Source organism: Juglans regia, chromosome 16 (genome assembly GCF_001411555.2).
Source record: "Juglans regia cultivar Chandler chromosome 16, Walnut 2.0, whole genome shotgun sequence".
Lineage (NCBI taxonomy): Eukaryota > Viridiplantae > Streptophyta > Magnoliopsida > Fagales > Juglandaceae > Juglans > Juglans regia.
Window position 1 is genome coordinate 20,176,232 of NC_049916.1, and position 23,613 is coordinate 20,199,844.

The 23,613-nt window shown below is 35.4% G+C and overlaps 1 protein-coding gene across 2 annotated transcripts; it reads left to right on the plus strand.

The window, feature by feature from the left end:
* The first annotated feature begins 2,248 nt into the window (after positions 1-2,248).
* Positions 2,249-18,607, plus strand: LOC109019367 (protein SHORT ROOT IN SALT MEDIUM 1). Of its 2 annotated transcripts, none has more exons than XM_019001648.2 (21): positions 2,249-2,352; positions 2,570-2,684; positions 3,018-3,212; positions 4,096-4,386; positions 4,509-4,606; positions 4,850-5,512; positions 5,597-5,642; positions 6,376-6,468; positions 6,554-6,609; positions 6,950-7,061; positions 11,347-11,558; positions 11,643-11,706; positions 14,695-14,868; positions 15,639-15,669; positions 15,757-16,865; positions 16,989-17,063; positions 17,170-17,244; positions 17,330-17,884; positions 17,998-18,039; positions 18,124-18,186; positions 18,299-18,607. In XM_019001648.2, the coding sequence occupies exons 2-21, from the start codon at positions 2,613-2,615 to the stop codon at positions 18,386-18,388; spliced, it is 4,116 nt and encodes a 1,371-aa protein (XP_018857193.2). In that variant the 5' UTR covers positions 2,249-2,352; positions 2,570-2,612; the 3' UTR covers positions 18,389-18,607. The 2 variants fall into 2 exon arrangements, with proteins under 2 accessions (XP_018857193.2, XP_035542547.1); XM_035686654.1 differs by having other exon boundaries at positions 2,258-2,352; positions 2,610-2,684.
* Positions 18,608-23,613: the final 5,006 nt, after the last annotated feature.

Below are 23,613 nucleotides of genomic sequence, written 5' to 3' on the forward strand. Positions count from 1 at the left end.
TTTCAATTTTTACTTAGTTCAGCTCAAACCACCATGAACAACCATTCTTAACCTTGAACCACTGTGTTATTAAAGAAAATATAAATATACAAACAACAATAGATCAACATGAACATGACTCCCAAACCAGTGCAGAAAATCTTGTTGTAACAGCAAGGAAAATAGCAAAACAGAACAACCACCACTCAAAAGGGTATCTCAGTCACCACAACAGTTGTAATTGAAGCACACAAACAGCAAAACAGAAAAATCAAGAAGAAAATCTGCAGTTGTTCATAAAGAGGCAGTGCATGAAATATGGAAGGGCTATATACTAACGGATAGAGTCTATCACAAAGTTGCACGAATCTTGAAACCAATATAAAATCCGACAATCAGTTGGGACACTTGTACATTTTCTTTTTGATGCTAGGAAATCAAACATTCATAAAATTCCCATTATGCACTATGGATGGGTGAAAAGCACTCAAGCTTTTAAGTATTATCTTGTGATGATAATTCTTTGAGTAGCATCTTAGAGGTATATTCATACAAGCAGAACACTGAAAAAAGCAACAGGGGAGGATGTCACTTGCATTGAATTTATCTAACAAAATAATTAAAATAAAAATATACCCATAAACAATGTTGCATTTAGGCTACCCACTGATTAAATTAACATGGGGATGCCGTATTTTTTTGACAAACAAAGGGTTGCGGATAGGGGTGTCAAATCGTGTTAACGGGTCGTGTTCGTGTCGTGTCAAAGCATGTACATTACACTTAACGGGTCAACACGAACACGACCCGTTAATGATTTCGTGTCAAAATTTCAAACCCGAACACGACACGGTAAGATAACGGGTTGACACGACACGACCCGTTAATGAATAATAAATAAATTGACACGATATGACATGACACGACCCGTTCCGTTTCAACCCGTTTACGTTAATGGGTTGAACAGATACGATACGACACGACACGACTCCTTTGACTTAATTGATTTTATATAAATATTTAAATATAAATAATATCTATAAAAAATAAAAAACTAACTACAAGTCTAAAATTACAATCCAAACAAATATGATCCACACAATTTATAATAATATTCATTATCAAATATAATAAACAAAACATATAATGTTAATATATTAATGTTACAATCCCAAATATAATAAAAAATTTAAAATACAGATCTAAACAAATTTAGAACTTGAAGAAGAAAGTGGAGCATCCTCCTTGCCCTTTAGGTTTAAGGGTATAAAAGTAAATTTAATTTTCTTAACGGGTCATAACGGGTTGACCCGTTAGTGACCCGTTAAGCAATCGTGTCATAACGGGTCAACCCGTTTTGACTCGAACCCGTTAAGGCTAAACCCTAACCCGCTTTTATCGTGTCGCGTTCGTATTGGATTAATGGGTCGTGTCACATATTGTCACCCCTAGATTTGCGGATATATACGTTTATGGAATGAAAGGATTTTGGGAAGTCAGATTTTGTGGTTCTGATCTTCTTCTGGTTTCTGAACAATAATAGAGTTACTTATATGCATAGCTAGGAAACATATATATATTAAAAAAAAAAAAAAACAACAGGGATTTCATCAGGTTGGTATTGAAGGGATCATTGCAAAGTAAGCAAGATTTCAAGTCTTCTTCATGAGAGGTACGGTGTAGGTTGAAATTTATCAATGTTCTTTAAAATTTATCAACTATGGCAGTTGATGCTTAGGAAGGTACGGTGTAGGTTGAAATCCAGAGTACTTACCAAAATGAGACATGGACACAAGTTAGATCTTAGAGAGAGAGAGAGAGAGATTACCGGTGGCAAGGCGTTGGAACTTAGTGGTGCTCGGCGTGAAACGAAGTGGAGAGAAGCAAAAAAGGGCGACAGAGGGTAGGGTTTCGCAGTGGGGAGAAGAGATTCACAGAGAATTTTTCGGTTTCACTTTCACTTTCACGGTTTCGACGGGTTCATAATTCTAAACCCGATATTCAACTTTGACCTGATGAACCCGTCTTTATACGGGTTGGACGGATCGGGTGTTTCGGACGGTGTGGGCCAAAGCCCATTATGCACAGGCCTAATCATAACACCATGTATTATTTTCGGAAAAAAAAAAAAAAAAAAAACACCATGTATTAGTCTGGCCCGAAGGTGGGGGCTCGTTAAGAAGTCGAAAACCCAATTTATAAAGCTACTCTGAAGCCCACTCATCAGTCAAGCCCATAATATCGCGGGTTGCATACATATGATATGATGTCGAGGTTTTCCCGTCTTTCGAGTCTTCTTGGAGTTGGAGTCATCGTTCTGTAGGGTTTTCGACTGCGAGCACACGAAAGTTTCTTTCGTAACTCCAATTTACGGTTTGTCTTCTCTTCGTGTTGCGTACGGTATATCTTCCGAGTTGCCTCTCAAATTTTGGAATGTTAACGCAAAAGTACATGTTCCTAATATTCCCAAACAATGTTCCACAACCTCATATTTTTTTTTTTAATTTTAATTTATTTAGATTAGATTCATTGAAATCGGATAGTATGTTATCTAACTTCGTTATGGTGATATATATATTTTTCAATGCAGATTATTTTATTCTTACTGTATGTGTCTCTGTTTGTGAAAGAACATGTACTCCGGTAGAGGTGGCAATGCGTACGGGCAGCAATCGTACGCCGGCCAATCCGCATACGGCGCAAATGTAAGCTTTTTTATTTATTTCTTATCTGGGTGAAGGTTTAAACCTTAATTTTGTTTGGAACTTTTTTGCGCTCTGTCACTGGGTCTGATTTAAACTGTATAGAATGCGTAGTTTCTCATATTACATAGATTACAGCGTTTCTCTTATGGGTTTGTTATTTAACTGCCTCGAAAACAAATGTTGGCACATATATATATCGTCTTATGCTTAATCTTCTAGGAGTTTTCGTGTCAAATGTGCGTCCGTCATGTGCCTAGTCTCTGTTGAGGTGCGGAGTTGAACCTTGTTGACATATTGGGGGTCTCATTTTTCTTCATCCATTGTATTCTGTAGTTGGGACCTGCTTATTCCGCCAGTTCTCTAGGAGGCCCTGATGGGGGCTCTCAGGCTGCTCGGCATTCATCAATGTTAGGCGGTTCTCTGGAAGCTGATGTTGGTGGGTATAGAACTCATCCTCCAGCTGCAGCTCACTATGGGGGACAGTATAGCTCTGTGTATGGATTGGCTGTTTTGAGTAGTGCTCAACAGGTCAGTGGATTACGTTTTTTTTTTGTTGTCTCAGGTTTAATTGTGAATTATCTCATCTCCTCTCAACTAGACCTCATCCTAACCATCTGACTTGCTGTTGCTCTGTGCCGGTCTAACCATCTTATTTTCTTGGAGTGTCTAATTTGTTTTTTTTTTTTGTAAAGTAAAAAGATTATCTTAATAGGAATAGGCATAGCCCAAGTACACATGAAATATACAAAGGAAATACCTACTACACTCTAGAAAACAGGAAAACTAGCGTTAACACCTAGTTAAGAGGGAGGAATAGAAACAAGAAAATCTTGATAATCTAGCCCATTGAAGTCAATAGCTTTAGCCCATAGGAATAAGGTATTAACAAAGAACAATCTAATCTCTTCCAGTGAGCGCTCTCTATCTTCAAAATTTCGATCATTTGTTCCTTCCATATGCACCATAGAATACAAATAGGAATCATTGTCCCTTCCCTAATTTGTTTTATTTACCTGTCTTATGGCCTTGATTCCCAATTTAATCATGCTCACATGAATGGTCAGTGTAATAAAACAATAATATCTGTCTTATGACCTTGATCCCCCATATGCTTGAATTTGTCTCTTTTGATCTGGTATGGGGGACCTGTTTGCCACGTTTGTCTATCTCCGGTCAAGTATTCTACCAAGCCATTGACTGTACATAGCGTGGTACTCTTAGGAAGATATGTTTTCATTGTCTGAACCTAACCATGAGTTAGATCTTTGATGTCATGTATCCATTCAGCTTTCCACAATCGTTTGTGAGCTGTTTGGCAGTTCTCTGATCCAAGTCTTGGCGCTTATTTGCTGTTAAAACTTTGAGTGAATCATGTGATGTATAAATACATGCAGAGTCTCTCTTTGTATAGGTTCCTGCATTGAATGCAAAAGGTGCTGGACCATCAGCTTTGGAGGGTCGTGGTAGCTATGCATCGGCCATAACTGGTTCACCTAAATTTGTGTCAAGTGACTATGTCCAATCCTCGGGCCATGGTTATGGTCACAAGGGTGATCAGTTGTATGCAGACAAGATTCCAGATTATCCTGTACCAGATAGACATCAATATGGTGAACGAAATAGTGCTTATATAGGAAAGGACTTGCAAAGTGAACAAACTGGACGATATGCTGATTCTATTGGCTTTAGTAATAAAAATCAGGTATTGCATTTTTGTCATTCTGAGCAATTTTGTTATTTTCTATTTGGTGAAGTTTGCTTTGATGTTTTTGTGGTTTCTTTATTTATGATGGCAATCTTTGTCTTTGTTATCAAATTCAACAGAATGACATGTACGATCGCATTGATAAGGCATTGCTTCGACAAGAGCAATTGTTAAAATCTCAATCACTGCAATCTGCTTCTCTGGATGGGAGTGCCAGGTACTTCTAGCTTCTGTTCATTAGATGCTGACTGTATGATGTTTTTGAAGGAATGTTTGTTTTTTCATAGCAACTACTATCACTAATGAAGTATTTCCTTTTCCCAATGATGAAGGCCAAGGTCATCTTTGACTTTGACTTTTCTTAATGAAGTGGGTTTAATACCATTGGTATCGTCTATACACTGTTATATAGATGGTAATATATTCCTTACAACTCTGAGTAGCAACAAATTTCTGGCAGACAAGCAGATTATCTTGCAGCAAGGGTTACTACTAGCCGTCATCCCACCCAAGATGCTATCTCTTATGGAGGAAGAATGGATGCTGATCCTCGCACTTTATCGATGCTTAGTGCTTCTTCTTATAGTGGACAACGAGCTCCATCAATAGTAGGCGAAGCTTCGCTTAGAAATATGGATGATCTCGTGTATGCACAAAGTTCTTCGAATCCTGGGTATGGAGTGAGCCTACCTCCCGGTAGGGACTATGCCACTGGAAAGGGGCTTCATGGCGCATCCACCGAATTGGATTATCCAAGCAGCACATTGTCACGGAGTCGTCAAATAAGGATTGAAGATCACAAGGATGACAAGGCTCGTTATCTTCGAGAGTTTGAGCTAAGGGAGGAGGAGCGGCGTAGGGAGCGTTTGCGTGTGCGAGAGAGAGACAGACAAAGGGAGAGGGAACTTGAGCGGGAACGTGAACGAGGACAAGAAAGAGTTCGTGAAAGACAACGTAACTTGGAACGACGGGAAGAGGAGGGAGAGCGAGGGCGCAAACGTGGACTTGAAACCAGGCGTGATCGCATTCCACCAAGAAAATCTAGGGACTGCCATGATTCATCTGTGGCAAAGGAGGCAAAATCTTTGCGACAAGATTCCCGACATCATGATACTTTCAATAGGTGGATCTTGATGTTTGATATTGCATCTTCTGCTTGTGCATCTTGCAGCCCTTGTAACTAACTTGGTGTTCTCTTATGCTGAAGGCATCATTCACCGGTTAAAGAAAAAAGGAGAGAATATATTTGCAAGGTAAAGAAACCAAAAAAGAGCTTAAGAAATTCAATGATAATCAGAATATTCTCCTCAAGGATCTGCTGTTTTTCCCGTGGGTATGGAGTTGAGAGCTTCTTAGGATTCAGTTTTTGCTTCCGATCATTTCTCTTAGTTGTGGCTTTGTGCTTTTCATATCAATTTCTCGTCTTTGGCTCTGGGTTGCAGCTTTTACTTCTGGGGTTTTTCTGTCTTGATCACACCTAGTATTGACATAAACATGAGGCCCTTCTATTTCTTTGAATTGTCCTACCTTTGGTATTTTGGCTCTGGTTGGGCATATTCATTACTGAGATTTCTGTTTTCTCTTTCTCATCAATATCTGTACCCACTCGTCATCATTACAATATATTCTCTCTCAAATCTTCTTGTCTTCTGTTTGGTACATCATATTGGTTTCAATATATCCTTTTGGAGAAACCATTGGTAACCTTTGGATTTTCTAGGATTCTCGACATTTACCTTTTTTGGATCTACTAGACTTGTGAATAGGGTTCATTTTGTTTTCAACGGATGGTGGTTATTTATCAATCACGGTTGCAAGTTTGGAAGTATGCTGTTTTTATGCAGGGATGTGAATGAATTTTAGGGGCTCGAGACAAAACTTTGTGAAATTTTGGATTGTTTATTTGTTGCTTGCTGCAATGTCTATCTTCAAACCTGACATGTTGATGATTTCATTACTTTGGCAATCTGTGTTATCTACTTGCAGGTTTACTCATCCAGTTTGGTTGATGTGGAGAGGGATTTTTTATCAATCGATAAGAGATATCCTAGACTCTTTGTGTCTGCAGAATTTTCCAAGGTCAGTCTTACATAATTTATTTTCAAGGAGATATCAAGTTTTCACGGTTAAATACCTGCTTTAATGTGGCATTTTAATTGCTTAGGCTGTTGTGAACTGGCCAAAGGAGAACCTTAAACTTCCCATCCACACACCTGTCAGGTGCTACTCTTTGATGCTGTTATTTTAATGGTTTTTCAATGTTTGTCTTATCAGGATATGCATTTATGCCTTCAATCTTTTTGGTGAAATAACAAATTTTATTAAATAATTTGTGGAAAAAAAAACACATGATTCTTTCTTCTTAGACTGTGGTCCAGTTGCTGGAGGGAAAAAAAGTAGAAGAAAGGAAACTAAATCCAGATCTCAGAACTGTAGTATTCCAACTAGTTTTGTGATTTCTGACATCCTATGTTTTGCTGCTTCATTTTTCATTATTTTTTCAAAGAGTGGAGAGAAAAGGAGAAGCAATTTTTTTTTAATAAATTGTTGAATGGAGCAGTTTTGAGCATGATGTTTTGGAAGAAGAGAGGGAAAAAGGACTGAAGGTGTCATCTGCTGAGCTTTTGGTTGAAGAACCTGCTAAATCTGGAAGTACAGTGTGGAATGCGAAGGTAATTCATTTTTATATTTAAAATTGTAAAATTATGTAATCATGCGTCGTGGTGGAGCAATGTTCTCATGTGCTGCCAAGATTCTTCCTAGATTTTGAAATCAGTTGTAAATATGAATTTTAATAGAAGTGTAGACCTGAGAAATGCCATCAAGTTATTTCTTTTTATAACTAAAGATACTATATTTTATTAAAGAGCGGTCGGGGCGCAGTCCAAGTATACTGGGGGTATGCATTGGAGAAACACCTAGTTTTAGGAAGAGAAGATTAGCAAGAATTAATGAACTCTACAAATAAGTTATCATTGTGGGCGATGCCCACTCATATAAAGACCTAAGCATATAAGTAGTTAACTCTGGCACCGATCTCTTGTTTGATATATATCGGCGCTAACTTTTTAGGCATTGCAGATTTGTCTCTACCTGCTGGAGTTTGAAAAAAGTATGTATCTAAATCATAAGACAACCAGATAGTTTGGCGTTTTATGATTAAGTTTAAAGTATGTGTTGCTACACAGTATAATTATCTGCAGAAGGAGAACATCTACTTGCTGGAGGTTGAAAAAGAGTGTATCTAAATTAGAAGAAAAATATGTGATTGTGTTTTATGATTAAGAGTTTAAAGCATTGCTGCACATTATGTTTATCTGGAGAACGTCATGCTGACATTTCTTAATTAGGCTTTCGTGAGTGCTCCCTCTTTTTGCAAAGATTTTGCATGAATCTAAGAGCATTCACATTGGAGTCTATAAAATATGTAGGATTGTAAAATTTAACTGAGATGGGCAAAAAAGTATGGCATTGGATTATCTATCCATTGATTAAATTTAACTTTAGCTAAAAATCTATATAAATTTGATGGATTCTGTTGCTAGGCTAACCATTAAAATATTTTACTTTTTCTCTCCATTTTTTGCAAACTTCAGTTGGTTGCTTGGTTAAAACATTACAATATTGTTGCTTGGATATTGTTGTTTTTGTATGAACTAAATTATCTTGGAACACTGATGGTTATATTGTAATGATATAGAATTTATTTTGTATGTCGATTAAGCATTTTTTTTTATAAGTAAGAAGAAATTTGATTAGAAACTAATGTATAGGTGAAGTCCATGTACACAAGAAGTATACAAAAGACAACACTTAAATACACCTAATCATTGACTTCATTTTATTTTAGAACAACATTAGATAAAAATGATTGTTAGATAAATGTTAGATAGAATAATAAATGATTGTTGAATTTTGAAAATATGAATGTTGAATAAAATAAAATAAAAATTATAAAAAAAATATTTTAATATTTTAGCCAAACTTATAACTAATCCAATGCTAACATGCCTTCTTTAGCTAAATTTAAGTGGAAATATATCCAATCCAATGCCAATGCTCTATGGATGTTTGCCCAACTGTTGAATGGAAGATTTAGAAACTTGGGTACTAGAATTCTATGTACATGTAGAGCTCTCATGTGTAGATAAGAAAAAGAAGGACAAAATCTTATTTGCTCTTTAAATGAAAGTTTTTTTTTATCAATAAATAAGAATTTTATTTAAATAGGCATAGCCAAGTACACGGGACATATACAAGAGCAACACCTATGCATGAGTGCCTAAAGATAGAAGGAAATCATGTACGTTCATGCCATTAAAGTCTATTACAATCGACCAATGGAATGAAGTATTAAGTAAAAATGTTCTAAGCTTGTATATTGTCCGTTCACGATCTTCAAAACTCCAACCATTCCTCACAAGCTCATGGCTACATCACAATGCAATAATAGGTGATCCATGAACTGACCAATTTTCTTACACATATAACACCAATCTAACACAATGATTCGGCGTTTCCTTAGATTATCTAAGATGAGACTCTTCCTTGATGAAGTTGTCTATACAAAAAAAAGGTTTTAAGGGTGCCTTAGGCTGTGTTTGGTTGGCAAGCATACCTCAACTCATCCCAAACCAATTATTGATGGGACCCTACCTTTTCAACTTCTCATAAAAAAGTTAAACCCATCTCAATCTACTTCATATATTCAAACACAAATCTCAACATATTTACATTCAAACACATCTCAATAGAACCCACAAAACACTACTCTTCACAGATCAATTCAAATAATCTGAGATCACCTCATCATCCAAACGTAGCCTAGTCTTCCATTCACTCTACAATTATACACAAGATTGAAGAAATCTGTAAATGTGTCAATTTTTCAATCAAGGCAGCTCTAAGGAAAATGATATTCCATTGAGGAGCCACTAGATAGATCCATAACCTTTGCTATTGAAGCCTCCTGTTTTCGTGCAATGCCATATATTGCTGGGTATGCTTCCTTTAGGATTTGATCTCCACACCATAAATCATTCCAGAATTTAGTTCTGGAACCATCCCCAACTCCAAAGCATGTGTATCGATGGAAGTTTGTCCAACCTCTTCTTATGTGTTTCCAAAGCCTCACCCCATGTGATCTGCTCACCTCATTCGAGCACCAGCCTCCCCATAATCCACCATGTTTTAGATCTATGATTACCCTCCACAAAGCTCTCATCTCTTCTTAGCATCTCCACAACCACTTACTTAATAAGGCCTTATTGAAAACCAACAAGTTCTAAATTCCCAACCCACCTTCGCGTATTGGAGTACAAACCGTATCCTAATTTATCAAATGAAACTTGAATTCTTCATCCATTTGCCCCCATAGGAAGTCTCGTTGCAATTTCTCTAACCGGTGAGCCAACTTGTATGGTAGTGGAAATAATGATACAAAGTAAGTGGGCAGGTTGGATAGAATACTTTTTTATCAGCGTAACTTTACTACTTCTAGACAAATATATCCTCTTCCAACTAGCTAGTCTACACCATTTTTTCCAACTCCCCATCCCAGATAGACTTTGACTTAAAGGAAGCACCCAAGGGAAGACCGAGATACTTCATTGGCAAAGTGGAGACTTTGCACCCTAAAATACTGGCCAAGCTCAAAACACCTGAAACATTTCCAATTGGAACTAAGGCGAGATTCACTTTCAAGCCTGATGCCGCTTCAAGGCAAAGTAAGAGAGCCCGCAAAGCTTGAATGTTATTATGGTTAGCATCACAAAAGACGAGTATCATCCGCAAATAAGAGGTGAGTCATGTCAAGAGTGCCGGTTCTTGCTTCCCCTACTACAAATCCAAATAGAAATCCACCTTCCACGAGACTTGTGATCATTTTACTAAAAGCTTCTATTATGAAAACAAAAAGTAATGGAAGAACTTCATGCTTTGACCCAATCCTCTTTTAAATGTTATTTTACTGGATGAACTTCGTGCATTGACCCAAGGGTATTGATTTTTCAGTTCATTTAGCACGTTTTTGGCCGAAATTCTTTCGAACTTACTGGACAATTGGAGTGTATTGATGTGACACATGTTTAAGTTTTACGTGTTCAAATTCCATAAGTGTGGGAGACTTCATAGAAAGAGCGATGAGGCTATGGGGGTGCCCTCATCATAGCACAAGTTGAAAGGGGGTCATAACGACCATGGAGCTTTTGTGAGATGTTGGTTCTTTGAAGTTTAATTTGTCCTTCTCTTTTGCTTTGTTTTCCTTGTTAATTACTTGAGGACGTGGGCTAAAGTCCTAATAAAATTACTGTAGAATTGTCACTCATGCATGTAGGCATTTTTACTATTTTTTGTACTCACTTGTCTAGCTTGTAAAGACAACCTTGCCTCTAATGTATGGTATCTCAAATCTAGTGCACATGATAGAGGAGAGACGGCTCTGCATTCTAAGTGTATCTCATCACATTCTTAATTTTGACGGAGTTGCCTAAGTATGCAGAGGTTTATATTATTGTCTTTGTGCTATTTTGTTGCAATAGTCATAGCCAAGGACGGATGGAGTGTCACCTCTCTTTATATATTGGAGAGTTTTTAATTTATTTAAGGTCTCATTTGGTTCACAAAACATCTCATCTCATCTAATCTAATCATTACAATTTTTCCAAACTCCCATACAAAATACAATAAACAATTCAACTTTTTCAAATCTCAAAACAAAAATAATATTAAAAAATTATATCCTAACAATATTTTATTCAACTTTCAACTTTCATCTCATCTCATATGTGTAACCAAACGAGGCCTGATTCATGTGAAGGTATTGATACTCTTGAAAATGTATTTATTATGATAGAACCATTATTTAGGTGCTTATATGGTTTTATTAATTTAGAAGTTCTGTGGGATTGTAAAATTTTGTTATGCTCGAGTAAAATTTCATTGTTCTTCATGGTTCAGATGATTTTGATGAGTGGACTTAGCAAGAATGCTATGGAGGAGCTGTCATCTGAAAAAAGTTCTGATGATCGCATACCCCACATTTGCAATATCATCAGGTTTGGTGTGCTTAGAAGGGACCAGTCTTGGATGGCAATTGGTGGTCCATGGGATTCTGTTGATGGTAGTGACCCATCAGTTGATGACACCTCTTTAATTCAAACAGTCCTTAGGTTTGTGCTCTCTTATTTATTGCATAGGCATATCAAGAAATGTTGCCTTTTTTCGGCTGAACTGAAGCGCTTTTCATTTTGCAGATATGCAAAAAATATTACTCAACTTGATTTGCAGAACTGCTGCAATTGGAATCGGTTTCTTGAGGTAGAGTTTGCTTTTGATGATTCTTACATTTGTTTGATCTCCAGTTGGATTTGCTGGTAGTGGTGAACCTAGTACTCGTGCCTTTATACTATATTTTTTTATGCTTTTGGAGTAATTTGAGGCTGACATTGGAAGGAAATCTTTGCATGACTTCTGCTTTACATATGAGCCATTTTCCTTTTTCAAAATCTTAGCCAAATGAATCAGGAGATGGTTTGGTTGTCATAATTACATGCTAAGCCTATTTCTATTTATGTTCCAGCAGCATGAAGCCTATTTGTAACTGCAGTGTATCTAAAACTCAAACATGATATTTGGAAATATTCTTATTTCCTTGTGTTCTGCTTATGTTGTTAGACCTGTATGTCGTACCTAATAACATATTGTTATTGCTTTCATTTTCACCTTTCGTGATTGAATGTAATGTTTGGTGTTAGCCCCTTTGAGGCATCTTTGTTTCATTAAATAGGTTTTATTAGATGCTATCCTTTTAATCATTGGAAGCTAGCTTCTTCCCACTCCTTTCATTTTTAATGCATGGTTGGTTTTCACATTTCTTTTCATTTTTGTTGTGCTCTTTAAGTATTTTACTTTGTCCCCCTCATTTTAAATTTTTGCAACAGGATCTTATTACTTACAAGAAAACTGCCCTCTGACTTTCTTGTATCGATTGTTAATCTTGCTTAAGTGTTAACTATTGTATACCCCCTGTGTATTTGGGCTATGCCTATTCTTATTAATATAATCTGTTACTTATATAAAAAAAATCATGCTTAGGTGTCTCTCTTGTATAGGATCCATGGACATGGGCTATGGCTATTGCAGTCAACAAAATTTCTTGCTATTGCTATTGCTATTGCAGTCAATAAAAAAATATGGCTTCTTTTGCTTATGAAACATTTGGGCCTTCCACTTGGGGCCTCTTTCAAGGCTAAGGCTATATGGGATGGGGGGGTTGAAAAAATTGAGAGGAGATTGGCTAGATGGAAAAGGTCGTATTTGTCAAAAGGGGGAAGAACCTCACTTATTAAGAGTACGCTTTCTAACCTTCATACATTTTTTCTCTCTTTTTCCTTTGCCAACAAGTGTGGCTAATCAAATTGAGTAGATTTTCCGAGCCTTCTTGTGGGTTGAATTGGAGAGGATACTAAGTTCCACAAGTCTTGTTTGAATAGTGAGATGAGATGAGATGATCTGTGAATAGTAATGAATAGTTTGTGAATAGTAGTGAAATTGTTTGAGTTGAGATGTTTTATGGGGTTTTGGAAAATAAGAGAGAAAAAGTTGAATAAAAATATTATAAAGTTAAAATATTATTAGAATATAATTTTTTTTTTTTTTTATTTTATTTTGGGATTTGAAAAAATTGAATTGTTTTTTGTGTTTTATTTGAAAGTTTGAAAAAATTGTAATGATTAGGTAATGATTAGATGCAAAAGTTAAAAAGTTAAAAATTTGAAATTGAAAAGTGTTTGTGTTAATGGTATTTGGATATTGAGATAAGATGGAATGAGATGAGATAAGAGGCTTTTGCTATCCAAACCCGACCTTAGTCAAGTGGAATAAGGTATGTACACCGATCTCTAGTGGAGGGTTGGGAATTCGTAATCTGAGAATATTTAATAAGGCATTTCTTGGGAAGTGGTTATGAAGGTATCATAAAGAAGGGGAATCATACTGGAAGATTATTATTGAGTTGAAGTATGGGAGTTTGCGAGGGGTTTGGTGTTCAAACGAAGTGAGAAGTGGTCCATGGGAATGGTCTTGGTTTGTGGTAGAACTGGATGGGAGGATTTTACTTGGTTTATTAAATTCGAGGTTGGTAGTGAGAGGATCAGCTTTTGGCATGACTTATGTTGTGGTGATTCAGCTTTAAAGACCACATTTTCCTCTCTTTTTAGGCTGGCCCTTAATCAGGAGGCTTTGGTGTCCAAGTTGCTATATTGTTCCAGTGGGTTCCCTTTGTGGAATGTGTATTTCAGTAGAGCTGTTCATGATTGGGAAATTGGAACTATTTCTGATTTTTATAGCTTATTGTATTCCTTGCAAATTTTTAATTATGAGGTGGACAGAATGCAGTGGATGAAGACTGGGAATCGGAAAAATTCTGTTCGGTCATTGTACAAGGCTTTGTCAAGTTAAAATCATATTTTGTTCCCTTGGAAGCCTATTTGGAAAAGTAAGGTGCCACATAAGATTGCCTTCTTTGGGTGGACAACAGCTCTTGGGAAAGTTTTGACATTGGATAATTTGAGAAAGAACGGTCTTGTCGTAATTGAATGGTGTTATATGTGTAAGAAGAATGGAGAATCGGTGGACCATCTTTTACTTCATCGTGAGGTGGCAAGCATGTTGTGGGCGGAGATCTTCTATAGAGCGGGCATTGCTTGAGTAATGCCCAAGAGGGTGGTTGATTTATTTGCATGTTGGCAAAGATGCTGGGCCAATTCACACATTGAGGATGTTTGGAGGATGATTCCTCTATGTATCATGTTGTGCTTATGGATTGAAAGGAATGGTCGAAGTTTTGAAAAGAGTGTTCTCTGTATGAGCTACGAAGTTTCTTCTTCCATACATTATTTCTTTGGGCATCCTCGTGTGTACTTAATGCCTATCGAAAAAAAAACTAGAAAAACTGCCCCATTATTATATGCTAGATCACATATCAGGACTTACAAGTTCAGAATCTTACCTTGGTGAGGTTCAATGCTATAAAAACATTAATTTTACTGTACAAGTTCAGAATCTTTTTGTTGCTGGCCCAGAAACAGTAGTGAATAAAAGATTATTATTATTGTTATTATTTTTTTTTTATGAAGAGGTGAGACAAATGGCAATATATTCTATTCTTGGTGTCTTTTGATTTCCTCGGTGGTATTTAGATATTCTATATCTTTGACTAATAAAAATAGATACTCTATATCTTCTGTTACTTGCACATGCTTCTTAGATCAAGAGTTAATGCTTTATTTATCTTGGCAAATGCAGATACACTACGACAGAGTTGGAAAGGACGGACTGTTTAGCCACAAGGAAGTTACTGTACTGTTTGTTCCAGATTTGTCTGAATGTCTCCCTTCATTGGAAGCATGGAGAGACCAATGGCTTGCTCACAAGAAGGATGTTGCAGAGAGAGAGCGGCAAGTTGCTTTGAAAAAAGAGGTCCGTGGTTATATTGTTTGGAAGTATGGTTTTGTTGGTTGTTATGCTGAGGTTATTCATTAATAAAATATAGTTCACACACACAGGAATGGAAAATTAAAATATGTCTTCAGATATGTAAATTAGTATGGACATGCACAGATATCTGTTCTGTGATTTGAGTGCAGGTCAAGATACAGTTTTGGAAATCATTGGTATTCATGCACTTCGTGTATGATGCATGAAAATTGTTTCAATTCTAGTAACAGATTTTAGGGTGCAAAAAAGTTTCAAGTCTGTAGCATTAGATGGATCTGTAAATAAACATTGAAAACTTGATATTTGGCATGCATGATACGGAACTCTCAACTTTCTTATCCCATTAAGAGATTGTTGCGTTTTGATTAAAAAACGTGTATGTTGAATTATGTCTGGAGTTAAACATTCTTGGACTCTCTCTTGTATATTACCCGTGTATTTGGGCTATGCCTTTCCTTATTGATAAAATTATTGATTACTTCCAAAAAAAAAATTATTGGCTTCGCCTCATCAAAGTCATGTTACCAATCACATTGGGGTCGTCTTTTTTTCACCTTTCTTATAGAGCAGCATTACCAATCAAAGTCATGTTACAAATTCAACTTCTGGAAATCGTTTCTTTTCTTGGGAAAGTCTTATTCTGTAGAGCATATTTGCTTCTGTTGCACACTTGCACATCTCCGTCTCTTGTGGGAAATCTTTGAAGTTGTTGACTTTGACTTTTTGACTAAGATAATGCTATATTTTTCCAGTGGTCTAGGGAGAAGAAAGATGGGCTCAAAGGTAACTTTTAGCTGTTGTGCATGGTCTGTATTTATATTTCGTTCGATTGCCATCATGATCATTTTTTCCCTTTTGGATTATAATTAGATAAGCAAAAGGATTCCACAAAAGATGTAAAACAGGTAGACAAATCGGGCAAAGAGAAAGAGTCTGCACCCTCGGGACAATCAGAAGATGTTAACAAAAAGGAGAAAGATGTCAATGATGTGAAAGCGATAACAGCTGAAGAAAAGGCTGATGGAAATGACAAGAGACTTGAGAAAAAAGGTGGGGCTGAAACAGGTGAGGAAAACAAGACTGTGGAAAAGAATGAACCGGGCAAATCTGTTGGTGCTCAGAAAAGTGGCAGTGTGAAATCTGGGAAGAAGAAGATTATAAAGAAGATTGTCAAACAGAAGGTTGTTGATAAGACAGCTGGTAACAGTGCCAGCAATCAAAATGACAAGCTGGATGAGAAGGAAAATGGAAAGAACACAAACTCTGAGATTCCCAATCTACAGAATGCAAACTCTGGGGCTAAAACTTTTGTTAAAAAGAAGGTGATGAGAAAGATTCCAATGGGAAAAACAGCACAGAATGAAGATATGCAAGATAAACAAAATGATAATTTAGATCCGAGCCGTGCTGCAGTTGTGGAAGGTACCAGTGTAAAAAAAACTGTGAAGAGAAAAATAATTAAGAGGGTGGCTAAAAGAAAGGTTTCTGTTTTGCAATCCGGTGACGCAGTTGCTGACAATAAGAAAGATGCTGGCGGAGATGAGATAAAGGTAGTTTGGGCAGTAGATGAAACAGAAATTATGGAGGGGCAAGCTGCTAATACAGAAAACCAGGTCAGTGAGATCAAAAGATCCGGAAAGAAAACGGTTAAGCAGAATGATGATGTGGTTGATTCAAGCAAAACAGAAATAAATGCCAACAAAGATGGAAAAAGAGCAGGTGAGAAAAGTGGACAGGGGGCTAAACTGGAGACTGAGGCTGACGAGCCGAAACCTTCACAGAATGCTAACCATAGTGGCAAGGGGGGAAAATCGAAAGATGGAGAAAAATCCAAAGATGGGCAAGAGAAAAAAGACAATGATGGAAAAGATTTGTCTAGAAGCAAATCAAATAAAGAATTGAAAGACAAGAGGAAGCCTGAAGAACCTCCTCGACACCCTGGATTGATTTTACAGACAAAACGGAGCAAGGATTCCAAAGTAAGTTGATGATAGCCTATACAGTATTCTGTTATACATTTAATGAGATATATTCTAATATTCAACCTAATCAAATAGATATATGTACCCTTTGCCTAATTATGGATAGGTCTTCTATTACAGCTTCGTTCAGTGTCACTTTCACTGGATTCACTCTTGGATTACACTGACAAGGACATTGATGAAGCATCATTTGAGGTTTGTCTAAATATTTGTTGTTCTCACAGCCAAGATTGATGCAGCTCCTTGGAGCACAGATTATAGGTGGTTGCTCCCTACTAACTGTGTTTTGCCTTTCTTGCAGTTGTCATTATTTGCTGAATCGTTGTATGAAATGCTTCAGTATCAGATGGGTTGTCGGCTTCTAACATTTCTCGAGGTTGGTTTAGACGGTCAATCAACTTGATGCTACTTGATTCCTTTACTAGGTTATCTCCAGTTATGTGTACTCTCAATTTGTGCAGAAACTACGTGTAAAATTCCTAAGAAAAAGAAATCAACGTAAGAGGCAACAGAATAAAGTTCATGAGATGGAAAGGGACAAAAAATCACCAGCAAAGCGATTGAAGACTAATGAGCACCCTGTGAAAGACCTATCTATTAAGCCGGAAATATCTAGTCCAGCTGATATAGATGATGACAAAACTAGGGCTGAGGAGGATGAGTCTGTTGATCTTGTTTATGAGCTGAAGATGGAAGATGAAACAGATGGTGATGAAGATCCAGAGGAAGATCCTGAAGAATATGAAGAAACAGAAGAGTCAAGTATGCAACGTAACGCATATAATGCAAATAAAAAAGAAGAGGGAAAGACTGATGTGAATGCTGAGCCTGAAAAGGTGTCAGGAATAGAAAAAGATGAAGCAGAGGAATCTTTTAAGGTGAAACCGAAAGCTGCAGAGACTAATCCCAAGTCTGACGAGGAAATGTTTAAAAAGAGAGAGGCAACAGTGGATACGGGGGAGAGAGGAGAAACTTCTGCCATCAAGGAGGTTTCTGTTGACAAAGAACTATTGCAGGTCTGTTTTTGGGAACTTCTTGCTTCCTTTCATTTTTTTCTCTGATATTATTTAGCATGTCAGTTAAACTCTCGCCATCATTTTGTTAACGTTAGTTTTCAAATCTGAAGCAGGCTTTTAGATTTTTCGACCGGAATCAAGTTGGCTACATTAGGGTAAAAATTCATCTTGTTCCCTTGTTCTCTCTGTTGTAAACGATGCCATGATTTTGTTTGTAAGGAGATTCTGTCGTGTTTCAGGTTGAAGATATGAGATTGATCATCCACAACTTGGGGAAGTTCCTTTCGCACAGGGATGTCAAGGTGAGAGTCCGTATTCGATGGTCGTTTCATCCTGCTTTTATATTTTGTTCTGTGTACCCTTTTTTTATTTTTTATCTTTGCTTCATATTAGCTAATGTTTTTCCCATATCAGGAGCTTGTGCAAAGTGCATTGTTAGAGAGCAACACTGCTAGGGATGACCGCATTCTCTACAATAAGCTGGTTCGGATGTCTGGCATTTGAGATTTTGGAAGTCTTTGAATTTTCTTCATATTTCTTGAAAACGAACTTGCCTTCTTATGGCTTTTGAAAGGGAATATAATCATCTACTATACTAGATTTCGTAGAGTTGATTATGTGAAGTGCAAGGCAGTTGTGGGTTTCTATTACAGCCTGTGATCTTTATTTATCACCCATTCCATGCATTTCTTTCTATTCAATCACCATTTGAAAACTTGCAAATCTGGCATTTGTATCCATGTTCCTAGCCATGGGCGTTGGGTCTGGTTCCATTTCCTTGTTATCTTTATTTATCACCCATTCCATGCATTTCGTAGAGCTGGTGGAGATGCATGCAGTTTCCGGGCAGAGTGAGCAGTCTTGGGGTTTGAATCACCCCCAAGCTGTTGACACCTGGTAAGTTTTTATAATTATAATCTCTCTCTCTCTCTCTCTCTCTCTCTCTCTCTCTCTCTCTATATATATATATATAACCTATGCCTTTTTCTCGATGGCGGCTCAGCAGCCAGGTGTAAACGGGCACGATCTTGCTTCCTTTGGGGCTTGACCTTCCACTTGGGGTTTTAATAAGTTTGGTTTGGTATGTTTGTAGAGTTTAGAACGAACCAAAATATGTGCCTGCCTATACCACCTTATGCATTAGTGTACATTTTGGTACAATTAATCACTTCGTCTGATACGAGTTGGAGGAAAGTTATATGGACACGAAAAGGAGTATCCTATGTTGAAATACAAAGTAAATTTTAGTGAATAGAGAGAGATTGGTAAGTGTTTGAGAAGATTTCAACTTATTCCCTCCAGGATTTGAGCTGGCCCTCCAGTTAAGTGCAGTGGCGGATCCAGAAACTTGCCTTGGGGAGGGAGTGGGGGAGCGATTTATTATTAAAATGTTAAAAAATATTTTTATATATTTTTGTAGTTATATTGTAATATATATATATATATATATAAATATATAAAATACAAAAGTATTAAAATCCCCCTTTTATGAGGCGATCGAGGTCGCCGATTTGGATATCCAAAATAGTTGGGCCTCAGCCAGCCCATTTACAAACAACACAAGTGTATAGCTGCATGGCCTGTAAATAGCATCGCTAGAATATTGGATATCTCACATGCATGCCAGTCATGTGATGACCCATTAATTTTTAAAAGAAATTATTAGCTAGAAACTCCAATGATCTGTCGGAAGCCATGATCCTTCTATCCATATAAATATATATTTATATATATATACTAGCAGTAGGTAACGTCCGAGGGACGTTTGCCTAATTTTCTTTTTTATTTATTTTTATTTAGAGATTGAGGAAATATTTTTTTAATGATGTTATAAATTTTTTATTTTTTTTAAAATATTTATGATGATTAAAAAAGTACATGAAAAAAAAAGAAAAGAAAAATAAAAAAATGAAATACACATTCAAGACATTTTTGGGCTATTTTTTCGTTAGTTGTAGCAGTTCTCTTTAATTAATTAAGAATATTATCATATTTAAATTATGTTAAAACTCTAATTATTTATATAGTTATATTTTTTTAAAAATATTTAACAAAATTTTATCATTTATTTAATGATGAAATATTAGTATTTTATAAATTAAATTTGATAATTTATTTATGATATGATGTTTATATATTAATTATCTATTTTAAATTAATTTAAATCAATATTTAAATTTTTACATTTGATCAAATTTGGAGAGTTATGATGAAGTGTTAGATTTAAATTCTAAAAAATTTCATTTTCGTCTCGCTTTCTCTTTCTTCCTCTCTCACCTTTTTTTTTTTTTTTTTTTTACCTAGTGATTTAAGGAATTGTTTTTTAATGATGTTGTGAATTTTTTATTTTTTTTAAAAAATGTTTATGATGATTAAAAAAATACATGAAAAATAAATAAAAATAAAAAAGTGAAATACACATTCAGGACATTTTTGGACTACTTTTTCGGTATCAGTTCTCTTGTAATAATTTTTGTGATATTTTGTGGTGATTTTGTAAAGAAGATTGCTGTGAGAATGTAGAGATGAACGAAGAAGGGAAGCGTAAAATAAGAATACTGTTTATTATTATTCATTATTGTTCATCTTATTATTCATCAGACGATACACACTTTTAAATATAAGGAGATATATATATACGCACACATATATAAAAGGTTAATTGGCATCCTAGTATAATAAGGTCGGCAATGACAGAAGCGTCAGATCAGCCAGACGACAGTAATTAATTAGTTCATATTTTTTTATTTTTTTCTGTTTTTGCTATTTATTTGATTCAGTGATTGCGCTGATCTCTAGAATGAGCTTGATTACTTCGAAATTAGTGGTACTTGTGTAAAATCCTGTATGGCGTAAGATTTTCTAATTGATAAAAAAAAAGCACGTTTGTCACATCTGTCAAATTGAAGAAAAAAATAAAGTGTAATTTCGAATATTAAAATAGTCTAATGTATAAGAATAAAATTATTATTTATTTATGTTCAGCATTTATTATGAAATTTAAATTATATTAAAAATTCAAATTAATTAGATAGTTTTTTTCTTTAAAAAATGTACAGTAAAATTTTATCATTTATTTAATGATGAAAAATTAGTATTTTATAAATTAAAATTAATTTTTAGTGTATGATATAATAAACAGTAATAGGATATGTAAAAAAAACATGCGAAGAAAAAAAAAATAGCTTCTTTATTGTTCATTTAAAACTCAAAAATTAATATTTTTTTCCACTTTTTCTTTCTTCCTCTCTCTCATTCCCTACGCACGATTGCGGTATTACGTCGTACATTGGCATTCACACGAAAAAAAAAAAAAAAAACTTTACTGTTCATTACTATTCATCATAATGTTGATGAACAGTAATAGGATATGCGGGAAAAAAACAGCGGATTTACTGTTTACATATAGATGCTTTTTAGTAATAGGCAGATAGATATACATATATATATATATATATATATCTATATATATACCTTTTTCACTTCTGATCGATCATGATGATCTAATTTTCATTTTTTTTTTTTTGCTTCTATTTATTTATTTGTATTTAAAACATCAGAAATCTTATATACTCTCATATTACTCTGGCTTTATATATATAAATATATATATATATTCAAGTCCATTAAAACTTGTATCAATGTTGGTGGGAAATTCATTTGAGAGCTAAGTGCTCATGATTTTCCTACACATTTTTGAAATATAAAAACAACTAGCTACTAGGTCTTGCTAGGGACAGAAATCTTAATTGCAATAAGCTGGAACCCATTTATTATTTCAAAAGTAATATATATTAATTGCAATATATCATCATGCAGATCATGATATATATGCTCCAGTTTGAACTTATATACAACAGCGTACATATTAATCATATCATGATGATCATATATATGCTAGGGATATTCATGATGCATGCATGTTACTGATCTGATTATGGTGCTAGGTAGATCATGCAAGCTAATTAAACATGGCTAGCTGTGGTGCAGGTATTTGGCTTCAAGGAAATTAGGTCGGCCAACTGTTTGATATATTGTTGCAGGGCGTTAGGCTCCCCTTTAATTGCTGCGTAATGATACCAAAATAGATGCATATAACTACTACTTCTACTACTAGTAGTTGGCTTTAAATAATTGCAATATTATTGTTAATTAACTTCTTACGAAAACTATTTATTTGTTTCCAATTAATTCTTACGAAAATGAATATATTATTGTCACAAATAGTAATTTTTGTCGTAAATAACTCGGCATAAATACTCATTTTTCTTGCATGTGGTGTTCCCAGCTCTTAGCTAGCTTTTGATCAGTTCGAACGTTATGGTACGTTATACGGCATTAATGAAAACTGGTAACTTAAATTTGCTCCACCCAATTTGTTTGCAGCATTGTAATTCCATTAAATGGTTCGTAACTAGCTGCGTATAACTGTCATAGCCTAATTTATACCATCCTAAATGTGCGAAGCTGGACACTGAAAACCATAAAACTCATGGAACCTGCATTACATGATATATTTAGGATTTTCCGTGTAACAGATCATGGGATTTTATGATTTTCCATGTTACGTATAGATCGCTGATGCATGTTAATTCCAATTGACGACATCATAGAAGCTACCTGATATTTTTCAAGAAGCTGACGACTACGCATCATCATGATCTTTCTATTGAAGATCATCTTCTAATTATCGTTCCATAATATAACATTAAAATTAATGATTGGAAAACTATTTGTTAATTCTCACTTGTCTACCAATCATAATTTGATATATATATATATGTCACATTAAAAATTTTTGTAAGGATGATGGTTAATCAAACGATGGTGAATATCGTTTTTCTTAATTAATTATTTGGGGTGAACTGTGGAGTACTACTATAGAGTTAAGGTTTGAACAGGAGACTTCCCCTCTAATATCATATTAAATGACTTAATTCACAATTTATCCAAAAAATTTAAGTTAGTGAAAAGAAGTTAAAAAAAATACTTGTAAATATAAGCTCCCGCTAGCATGATCCATAGAGATATTAAAGACTCTCGTTCTGCTCAGTCCATAAATGTAAAGTCATGAGGTCACTACTTTCAAAATAATCTATGTTTGCTGTCAATCTTCTGATCCAAAACTTCTGCCACCTTTAACATTGAAAAATGCTACTCTCACTGATAATGGGTCTCGACAAAATGAGTGGAAATTTTTTTTTTTTTTATCCTTATCGGGACCCACCTCATGCTATACCTTCGGTGGGTGTGCTGCTTACCATTGATCCCCCCGAGAATGCATGTTCTCGGTCCACCGAGATCAGCCCGGCAAGCATGAGAGCTTACCACACGACCGTTTGGTTTTATCTCAATTCATTTTAACTCATCGTTATAATTTTTTTAAATTTTAATATAAAATATAATAAATAATTCAACTTTTTCAAATCTTAAAATAATAATAATATTAAAAAATAATATTCTAACAATATTTTATCATTTCAACTCAACTCAACTCAACTCAACTCACTTCAACATTCAAACACTACCTAAGAGATTCGTGTTAGAGCTATCTTATAGCTAATGTCAGTGAAATATAAATATGATCATGTATTCATTGAATTGTCCACAAAATTATAACTCCAGTACTTGGTAGCTAGCTAGAGACAGATCAAATTAAGTACCTCTCGGCCAACCAAAACCAAGCATGCATGCAAAGATATAATACGGATCGATGTGAGAAATAAGTG

What these genes read in the sequence shown, in the direction of transcription:
- LOC109019367 (XM_019001648.2), top strand. Translation starts at nt 2,613, where the DNA reads ATGTACTCCGGTAGAGGTGGCAATGCGTACGGGCAGCAATCGTACGCC. An exon ending in TTTTGAGTAGTGCTCAACAG is followed by an intron (nt 3,213 to 4,095) that starts GTCAGTGGATTA and finishes CTCTTTGTATAG; the next exon opens with GTTCCTGCATTGAATGCAAA. An exon ending in GGAGAGAATATATTTGCAAG is followed by an intron (nt 5,643 to 6,375) that starts GTAAAGAAACCA and finishes ATCTACTTGCAG; the next exon opens with GTTTACTCATCCAGTTTGGT.